The sequence below is a fragment of the Tubulanus polymorphus genome, chromosome 5 (genome assembly GCF_964204645.1).
Source record: "Tubulanus polymorphus chromosome 5, tnTubPoly1.2, whole genome shotgun sequence".
Lineage (NCBI taxonomy): Eukaryota > Metazoa > Nemertea > Palaeonemertea > Tubulaniformes > Tubulanidae > Tubulanus > Tubulanus polymorphus.
In genome coordinates, this window is record NC_134029.1 from 5,690,843 (window position 1) to 5,701,645 (window position 10,803).

The 10,803-nt window shown below is 39.6% G+C and overlaps 2 protein-coding genes across 2 annotated transcripts; both read right to left on the minus strand.

The window, feature by feature from the left end:
- Nucleotides 1-3,784: 3,784 nt before the first annotated feature.
- LOC141905481 (uncharacterized) lies at nucleotides 3,785-8,353 on the minus strand. Its single transcript, XM_074794348.1, has 4 exons — nucleotides 8,248-8,353; nucleotides 8,018-8,034; nucleotides 4,185-4,338; nucleotides 3,785-4,020 (listed from the first exon to the last, which is right to left on the minus strand). The coding sequence occupies exons 1-4, from the start codon at nucleotides 8,351-8,353 to the stop codon at nucleotides 3,785-3,787; spliced, it is 513 nt and encodes a 170-aa protein (XP_074650449.1).
- Nucleotides 8,354-9,564: 1,211 nt separating this feature from the next.
- Nucleotides 9,565-10,567, minus strand: LOC141905483 (uncharacterized). The gene is made up of 3 exons (XM_074794349.1): nucleotides 10,550-10,567; nucleotides 9,984-10,137; nucleotides 9,565-9,800 (listed from the first exon to the last, which is right to left on the minus strand). Exons 1-3 carry the CDS (start codon nucleotides 10,565-10,567, stop codon nucleotides 9,565-9,567), a joined length of 408 nt encoding a protein of 135 aa, XP_074650450.1.
- Between the last annotated feature and the right edge of the window lie 236 nt (nucleotides 10,568-10,803).

Consider the following 10,803-nt stretch of genomic DNA (forward strand, 5'->3'; position numbering starts at 1 on the left):
AGTCAACAGCTTTTTTCGATGGAAACGTTGTTGCTCTTTTATTTATTTCGTTCACCAAATGTTCCCGAAGTGAATAATCTAAACCTGTTTCCCCACACTGAATCTATTGCAATAACCGCCGTGTTCTCCATCTTCGCAGTTTTTAGCAAATAAGGACACTATCTATCGAACTAGAGTAAGAATATTACTTATGAAACCAACCAGCACACAGTCATCATGATCTTATCGCTTTACATAGGTATTTTGATTACTAATCTAGTTACAAAATCCACAACTGGAGAGACAGAAGCAGGTAATATATGCACATTATAACTATATTTGAATGTCAAAGATTTATAATCAAAATAGTTATTTTGTAAGAGATAAAGTTTATCAGGGATCACACCCTTTTTATATGCAACGAACATCAGATTGTGTCGGGGGACAAATATTCTACCCGGGTAGAAAACCTGGATGTTATCGGACCTGCGATTATCCAAATGGCTGCTTTTCAAAGAAAAGAATATCTAAAATGAAAAGCGACTCGGACAAACAGGAAACCGAAACTGAACAGGGAGCATGCGACTGTCCAGAAGGGAAGGTTTGGCTCAATAATGCTTGTGTTGATCCTGCGGTAGGAAACTGTCGTAAGTACAAACATGGACTCTAAAACGTTTTAAAATAAATGGTAAACGAATTCAAACGTATAATGAACGATCTAATTCTGATGGATTTTATCGGTATCGGGTTGTTAAAAGTTGTATGTCTTCGAACAGCCCCAAGGTTATGCACGTGCAATGGATTCGGTGATGTCCACTATACAAGTTACGACGGACAATCGATCGATTTGATGGGCAAGTGTACCTATTTACTGTCCGAAACAACTAGCGTCTCCGACACTGACCCTTGTCATCATAAAATCACCGGCAAGAACAACCCACTTCCGAACTGGAGACAAGAGGTGACGTGGCTTCAACATGTAGATATCAAAATCGGTCGATCCGCTGATAGAATCCGATTGCTGAATGGCTTCAGGATACAGGTATATCTTAAGCCGGATGCACCCAGCAGTAGAAAAACATATTTCCCAGGGAAATAAGGCTGTTTTTGTATGTTTTTGTTCGGCCATTTGTAGCACGACAAAAAATTCACAATTCAGATATTAACGATACCTCAAATGTGTTTCGTCTCAAATGTGCTTCTGTATACGTCTGAGTGCGTCTGGCTTTTTTCCAGGATTTGTATTTCCAAAACGACATTAACTTTGACCTACTGTGTGTGCTGTACATTTTATGATTAACAACAAAATTCTTGCTTCAATCGTAAAATGAGCACGCCGTTGAGCAAATGAGTAGGATCTGATGAGTTCGATTAAAAACTATTTGCAGATTGGTGACAATGAATATCCAGACGCTGCTAGTGTTCCGGATAGTATCAAAACCGCCAATAACATCGATTTCTACAAAAGTCACAACACAATAGTATTCGAAGATAAACAATGTGACCTAAAGGTGAAGTTTGGAATCTTCGCTGTGAGATTCAAACGAGAAACTTCGCCGGAAATCTGAAAGGTATCTGCGGTAATTGTAACGGGAATTTAGATGATGATTGGTCACGATGTGACGATGGAACTTTGGTGCCAACTACCGGAGGTGTAAACGTACGGAACGCTGCATTTGTATGTAACCAGATGCAGGAACTAGACGGTCTTAAAGAGTGTTACGAAGCTCTTCCCACAACAGAATCTCAGCAGATTCTTCAATCCTGTTCATCAGATGCGTGGGCTGTGGCGTCCGACACGCAAGTTGAATACATCGTCTGCGCAGCTATGGAGGAGCAAGCAGACGCGTGCAAAGCTCGTTCTATGGAAGTAACTGATTGGAAGCAACAACATGGAATATACAGTAAGTTTTTCAATAACCTTTCTGAGTATGACGCTACTCCCTCGGGAGTTGCGAACATAGATAGCATCGGCACTTCGCAATGAAGACTTTTTTAGGCCGGGTGCACAGTGGCATTAGCTTATGCAATGAAGTCAACCTGATCAGATTACCGGTTGTATAACTTTTCTCTTCTCAAAAACGCTCACTGAATAACGCGATTTCTTCCTCGGCCAATGGTGTGATATTGTATTACATCTGCTTGACCTTGACCGTGACCATGTGTCGAATCTATCATCGACGGTTTCTTTTCCTTTTGTTTAAAGCTGCTGCAGATTCGTGTACAGGAAATACATTTTACTCGCCATCCAGAACTACAGGTTGCAAGAAAACATGCGACGAACCAAACGGTCCACCTAACTGTCAGGAAACTGTGTCCCCGGGATGTGATTGTCCCGATGGTATGGTTTGGTATAAAGACGACTGCATAAACCCCTCAGTCTGCGGTAAATTCATCTTTCCATAACATATGTCTTTGAGAAATGCAAAAAATGATTGGTGTAAATATTTGGCTGCTCTAATTACGATATGCCGTACTCAACTAAAACATCATCGCCTCTTTCTTTTCCCAAGACGCTGCCAAATTGTGTACCGGACAACTGGCCTACTCGAAAACGAAGAAGGAGAATTGTAAACGAACGTGCAAAGATCCGGATGGCCCAGAAACATGCGGTAATCTTGCACCAGGCTGTGATTGTCCCAGCGATCATGTGTGGCATAACGATAAATGCTTTCCTAAAACATACTGCAACGGTAAGCTAACACTTTTTTCATTTCCAAAATAGTTGCTTGAGCCGATTCCAGAGTCAACGTCAATGTTTTTGGCCTATTTTTGAACCCGTGACGTACCTATAAATATAGGGATAAGATAGGGGTCAAAGTGGATTCTGGAATCGGACATGCATTGCGTAATAAAGCCTAGACTTGTGGGTATATGGTATTCACAAAGACGATTATTTTATTTTTTAGGCGAATGTGGGGTAAGTGATGATGAGAGGAAATGCCTGTTTCGATAGCATTATGTCCACATGTTCGATTCATTGACAAACAAAGATATCCTGAAATTTTATTTGTAGGACACTCTTTGTAAACCGTCTGAAAAGTGAATCAAAACGGGAATGCAACAAGCTTTCTGTGTACCGAGTAAGTGACGAAAAGTTGACACTCTAGTGTGCAAGATCTCCGCTAGATGGGGCGAATGAGTTATGGACACGTAGAAAAATCAGTGTCTCGCGATCTGAATTATGTTTCGCAGAGAAAATACACTTCATTCTTTTTAAATATCGAAAAACGGTTATCGATTTCATCTTTCAGCTTTGAAGTGGAAAGAAGGAAACAAACTGCCGTGGGGACCTCATCACCAGAATCTGAATCCCGACCCATATCAGCCTCCGTCTTGGATGAACATCAATCAGCCCCCTCAGCATCGTTATCACCAATATCGACCACAGTGGGACATGTGGCAAAAACAACAGAATCCATGGCCATCGCAGCAATATCACAATCCATGGCAACCACAACAATACCAACCATGGCCTCAACATCAGCATCACTGGCAACCGTGGACAACTTTCGGACATCAGTACAACGGTGGTTTTAATCCTGGCTATAGTCATAACAATGGTAACCACAACAACAACAACAACAACAACAACAACAACAACAACAACAACAACAACAACAACAACAACAACAACCCGTGGTATTTTGGTTGAATTATATGCATTATTTTTCATATTTTATAGAAGTCTTTTGATCAATCGAATTGTATTCTTACTATGTTTGATTTATCGATGGAATGTTCTTTGGTAGGCTTAATAAAGCGAATATACTATGTATGTCATCAATTCAGTCATAAATACTAATCACAAATATTCGATGAATTCGCACACGAAACCTTTTCTGTCGAAGCAAGGAGTCGTATAAAGCCAAGGTGCCGGTATTTGAGATGCAATGATCCAAAATCGAGCACATTCCTCCCATATCTTAGCAATATCGTTGGGATGCCAAAATGATTTATCGACAAGCGGTCCACTTCCGTTAAGCCAGCGCATTTTCTCCGGGTAACCAGCAGGACCTCTTATAGCAACGAAATAATGTCCTGTAAAAATGAAACTGATTATTAAATGTAAGGAAACTGCATGAAATGATCCATGATTATGTGCTAATTTCGATGGATTTCTAATTTGGGTTTTTTACAAGTGGTTTTGAATGCTTGAAGTCTACGTGACTACGGGTAAGGGCAGGGAGTCTATGGACATTTACCTGAATTGTTATCAAGTAGATCGTGGAGCGTCGTCCATTCTAACGGACTGAGGACTGAAGCCAGATTGCCCCCGTTCTTCCAGCATTCCTCGCTAGCTTCTGTCACATTTACTTGGATGCCAGGCGGTGAAAGTTTGAATGTCTTTTTTCCGTCCTATTGTACATAAAAAGTAAACAAAAACTAAGTTATAATAACCCGGTGCTCGATGGCACAAAGAAGTTATTTTTTATAGTAATGATAATGATATCTATTCGCCATCTATGCAATGGCTGGGTGCTTGAAAAACCGATAGAGGCTGTGTCATGAAGCATCCAGAAAACAGAGACGGGCTGAGGACTGAAACCAGAAACTTATTGATAATTGAAGAGATAGGATAAAGATGTGGATGAAATGGGAATGCGAAAAGGGAGTAGTCTGCTTCAAAAATAGTTTTATGATTCATTGATTTCAAAGGATTTTAATTTGAATGACATAAGACCAAAATTGAATTTGGTATCTGCCATTAACCGTGTTTTTAAAATCTATTTATAGATTTTGGATTGCTTTTTTGATCGAATAGTTTTGGATTTGCAAGATGATTGGTTTTTCCAAGGAAAGATTTATTATTAAACTTGAAGGCAACTCTCGAATAGTTTCTATTGCTAGATAGAAAGAACTTTTTTTCAAATTGCCATCGCTAGAAAATGAAACGTTCGAGAAGATGTCCACAATTTGAATCTTTATGAAAAAAATATCTAAGCTAACTCACCTTGTAGAAGAAACGTATCTTTGCATTTCTATCGATGGGTTGCAAAGCATTGTATATGAATCTGTTATATAATCGGCAAAGTCCAGGACTAACTTGAAATCCGGAACAAGTCAACATCGTTTGACAGTACAAAGAGCAAATGGCGGCTGAATCAGCGCTCGTTTCGAGCAAGATTACCTTCTGTTCAGAACCAACGATACCTCCAATCTGTCTATACCAGCCATAGGTCGTCTGTGAAATTACGACCGTTGATGACATTAAAACAACAGAAATAACCAAAAAGTACATCTGCATCGTTTACGTTGCTTCTTGTCTGTGCCAGGATTGATAAGAAATGCTCAGGGCGGCGTTCACACGGGGTTTGAATAGGATACCATTCTATAAGTGGTCACACGATTGAATCATGGTTAACGATATCACATTTCAATTTGCAAGTGGAAGCAAGGAAACAAACCATCATGCAAGGGGGACTCATTGCCGTAACTTTATGCGGCACGATGCATTAACGTATACTCATAAAACCCCTGTACCGGTAAATGAGCGCTCGAGGTGCTTAAAGTGCGCAACTGGTTGAAAAATTCTCTCATATATCTGATTCTGTATGAATCCATTACATTCCGTACCTTACAGTCTCCTTACTATCCTACTCAATGGTTTTAAATCAGTGGCGGATTTAGGGGTGGACTCGAATGATCGGACTTCCTACTGAAGTTGAAATTTGACGCTCATAGCATCGGACTTTCCTACGTTTAGGTATTTCTTCATAAATATCCCAACTAGTGGCCTTTGAAACGGCTGCTTAATACGAGAGACTTTTACCAAATTTCTCTTTGAAAACATTTTGTTTAAAAAAAAAAATCAATTGAAAGTATGATTCAAACTACAAGAGTATAATAGAGTAAGGAGGCCAATCGTTAAGCAGGAATATAGTTTGTGAGGTCTCTCAGCGCGCCATAATTTGCGTCAAGCGCAAATGGCAAGCATAGAACTATAAGCGACACAACTATAAACGTTTAAAAATAATCAGGGCCCAGTTTCACAAAAATGATGAAATCCTAAAATAAATCATTTTAAGAGAAACCGAATCACTGGTCCAGTCCATATCAGGGATTAACATGACAGACCCTCGCAGTTTGTAAATAATCCCCTGATTATCTTGTTGTGTAACGTATCATAAGTCTTCACCACTGACGTCACGTGCGAGACCTCTGCAAGAGACTGCGTGATACGGCTCCGCAATACTCGAGGTAGCGCTCACATTCGAAATGAATTCAACTCGTATTTATTTGGTAAACCCGTCATATTTGCCCTCAAATCCCACACAGGCGATAAAAAGTATCATCAAATTGAAAATGCAGAATTGTAAAGTTTTGTGAAATGAAATATTAATGAAATCGAATGAATTGTTTTGATGAGAAATTAAACATTTATAGGATCGGCTTCGGTTGTTCGGTGCGATGGACTTCAGTAAAAATTGTCAGTTACATTTATCTTTCGTCAACATGATCCACAGCGCAGCTCATTTTGGATTACGGCACATTTTCTTATGGATAACGCTCATTATGACTTCATTAACAGGTAGTAGTTACGTAGTTACGTTGTTACGTAGGTCTAGTTCCACAGTCGGACTAGAATAAGGCCAGTCTAAGCTAAATTATTTCATGTAGCATTTTAGTCCCGTGTAAAAGTGGCGAAACCCAAAATTGTAGTCGTGGCTCCTCTGTAATATCATAATATCATTTTATGTGACCACACAGTCTGCGAAATCAAGCTCACGCCGAGGCGGCAAAGACCTTCCACAGACCATTCATACGCAATCTTTAGATTGATCGTATAGGTCGGATTTGGAATGTTCGGGTACAATATGCAGTTTGGCAAGTTCGACAAAAAGGTCACGTTTTTGTTCGCAATGACGACTCTGCGGGCTCAGTACAGAACACGAGAATTTTATAATGAAACGGTGGCCGAATATACGTTTTAATGTTAAGCCGCACTCGAGAAGACTGGTAAATTCCTGAACCAATAAAGGATTCCATTTATTGTGGTTTTGCATAAACATGACCCAGTTCCATAGTTTTAAAATTGATCATTTTCAAATATGCAGGGTCGAATTTGAACTCGAACTGTGGAACTGGATGCATATTTCATTACCGCATATTTCATCTACGCATTTTCAGCGAATGATTTGAATACCTCGGGGCTTTACGGTAGAAAAGAAGGGGATTGTCTCGGACTTGATATTGGTATGATGATAAGCCGTGATTTGTCTAAGTGCACTGATGCATGTGACGCCACGTACAGGTGTGTCGGCTTGGTTGTGGTACTTAAAGGAGGTCCGCCGTTCGAATGCTGGTTGAAATATCGTAAATGCCCGAATTTGGAACCACAGCAGTCGATATATTTCTTGGAGAAACTTTACAGTAATAACGGTAAGGCACGTGATGCGGGTCCGTTATGCAGAAGGCAGGGAAGGTAAAGGTGATCGAATTCGCGAATGGTAGCAGATGAGGTTTAATTCACATGGGGTAACCCAACCTTGATAAGTAGCGTTGAAAAAAGACATCCATTAAATTCTAAACCTATATTCCGAATTCTACGTGTTTTAAGCCCGGGTATCTGCCCTGATTCACGGTTCATTCCGCAGAATTTGCATTCATCTATAAAAGCATAATTTTCCTAGATATTATTATAACAACAATAACAAAAACTCATGCATTTTCATATTTCATAGATTTTTCGATTGATCCAATTCTTAAGTTGTTCATGAATGAAATAAATATCCCTTAAAAGGCTTATCATGATAAACTTGATAATAACAGAGCGAATTGCGGTATGTTGTATGTGCATCATCAGTCTTCAATGAGAATCACAAATATTCGATAAATTCGCAGACAAAACCTATTTTGATAGAGCAATCAGTCGTGCAAAGCCAAGGTGCCGGTGTTTGAGGTGCAATGATCCGAAATCGAGCACAATTTTCATTTTCCTTGGCAGCGTCATTTGGAAACCATGATGTCTTATCGACGAGCGCCCACTTCCGTTAAGCCAGCGCATTTTGTCCGGGTAACCAGCAAGACCTCTTACAGCAACAAAATATTCCCCTGTAAAAAAATATATCATAAAATCGAAACTGCGTCATCTAACGTAAACAAACTGTATAAAACGACGCATAATCATGTACCAATATCGATGTATTTCTAATCGCTTTAATTCGACTGACAATGATTGTTTTTCATAAACATTTTCATTCAAAAAGTTGCAGTAATCGGTCATGTGACGACGGTTACTATAGTAGGGAAACTAAATGTATTTACCGGGATTGTTGTAAAGTAGATCGTGAAGCGTCATCCATTCTAACGGACTGAGGATTGAAGCCAGATTGCCCCCGTTCTTCCAGCATTCCTCGCTCGCTTCTGCCATATTTACTTGGATGCCAGGCGATGAAAGTTTGAACGTCTTCTTCCCGTCCTGTTGTACATAAATGTAACGAAAACCGAGTTTTAAAGATTTTGCACAATATGGCACAAAGAAGTTGTTTATTTCAAATTGCCGTCACATGAAATTAAACATCCGAGAAAATAATGCTTGTCCACAACTTGGATCTTACAGAAAAATTTCTAAAAATCTAAGTAATTAAACTCACTTTGTAGAAGAAACGAGTCTTCGCATTTCTATCGATGGGCTGCAAGGCATTGTATATGAACGTGTCATATAAACGGCAACGTCCAGGACTAATTTGAAATCCGGAACAGTTCGACATCGTTTGGCAATACAAAGAGCAAATGGCGGCTGAATCACTGCTCGTTTCGAACAAGATTACATTCTGTTCAGAGCCGACGATACCTCCGATCTGTCTATACCAGCCATAGTTTGTCTGTGAAATGACGACAGCCGATGACAGTAAAACGACAACAATGACCGAAAAATACATCCGCATCGTTTACGTAGCTTCTTGTTTCGGGTGTAATAAGAAATGATTTGGTAAACGAACTACCAACAATCGTGATATCGGATCAAAGCAATGCGCTGTTGTAATTAACAGTGGAACCTCGTTAAAACCGAACTAATCGGGACGAAATATATTTTTCGTGTATCAGGGCACACTTGATATATATAACGTCTCGTATTAGGTTCATTATTTCCGCGCGTCTACACACTGCCATTGTCATTGATAATCCGTATTTCTGTCGATGAATCAATCAACGACTTTTTACTCTTTGTATCCTTGTGGAGTCACGTCATTAAATTTAATGACTTAACGATCCAAAAATCCGCCACTACTTATTCATGGAAATTATCGGGTTACATATATGAATTTCGAGTCGACAAACCTAATTACCCTGTTCGAGGAATATCGTATCAATTAAGCAGATGGAAATATTCAACTGGATCTATAAAATCGCCAATGTTTCTTGAGGCGTTATTCTAGACGGCCCAAGATGGGCGGGCAGGCATAACCACAACAGCGACAACAATAACCCAGCTACTTTTGGTTGAGTGATATGCATCATAATTCATATTTCATAGATATATTTTTTCATTGATCCAATTGTATTCTTACCATATTTGATTTGTCGATGGAATGTTCATCATATATCATATGTATGTCATTAATTCAGTCATAATACTAATCACAAATATTCGATAAATTCGCAGACGAAACCGTTTCTGTTGAAGCAAGGAGTCGTATAAAGCCAAGGTGCCGGTATTTTAGGATCAAAGATCCAAAATCGAGCACATTCCTCCCATATCGTAGCGATATCTTTGGGATGCCAAAATGATTTATCGACAATCGGTCCGCTTCCATTGAGCCAGCGCATTTTCTCCGGGTAACCAGCGGGACCTCTTACAGCAACAAAATAATGTCCTGTAAAAATGAAACCGATTATTATACGTAAAGAAACCGCATGAAATAATCCATAATTATGTACTAATTTCTATGGATTTCTAATTGCTTTAACATTGATGCATTGATTGCGTTTTTTACAAGTGGCCTTTGAATGCTAAGTTTACGTGACTACGGTAAGAGAAAGGGCCTACGGATATTTACCAGTTTTGTTATTAAGTACATCGTGGAGCGTCGTCCATTCTAACGGACTGAGGACTGAAGCCAGATTGCCCCCGTTCTTCCAGCATTCTTCGCTAGCTTCTGTCACATTTACTTGGATGCCAGGCGGTGAAAGTTTGAACGTCTTTTTACCGTCCTGTTTTACAAAATACAATAAAGCAAGTAACAAAGGGTACCGGGAACTGTGGCAATCGAGGATTCCACGTATGGCAGGCGAGGATCCGCCAAATTCGCTAGTGGTTACTCGGTTACCGCACTTCAATTTCTTAAACATTTCAATTAAATTCGAATTAACTTAATCAATTTCCAATGGAACTATGCCATGCACTCATTTCGAACGTCAATCTTATATCTAGACTTGTTTTCGGATTTGGAAGCCTTAATATCAAGTTCAAGGATGATTAAAAATGAACTAATTTTCACTACTCATAATTGAGTTTATTGTTACGCTATCTGGTGTGTGCCCGTACCCCCATTGAACATTACCGAGAAAGTAATGCTTATCAACAATTTTGATTTTCGCGAAAACTTCAAAATATATAACTCACCTTGTAGAAGAAACGCATCTTCGTATTTCTTTCGATGGGCTGCAAGGCATTGTATATGAACCTGTCATATAAACGGCAACGTGCAGGACTAATTTGAAATCCGGAACAATTCGACATCGTTTGACAATACAAAGAGCAAATGGCGGCTGAATCAGTGGCAGTTTCGAACAAGATTGCATTCTGTTCAGAGCCGACGATACCTCCGATCTGTCTATACCAGCCATAAATCGTTTGTGAAATTACGACCGCCGACG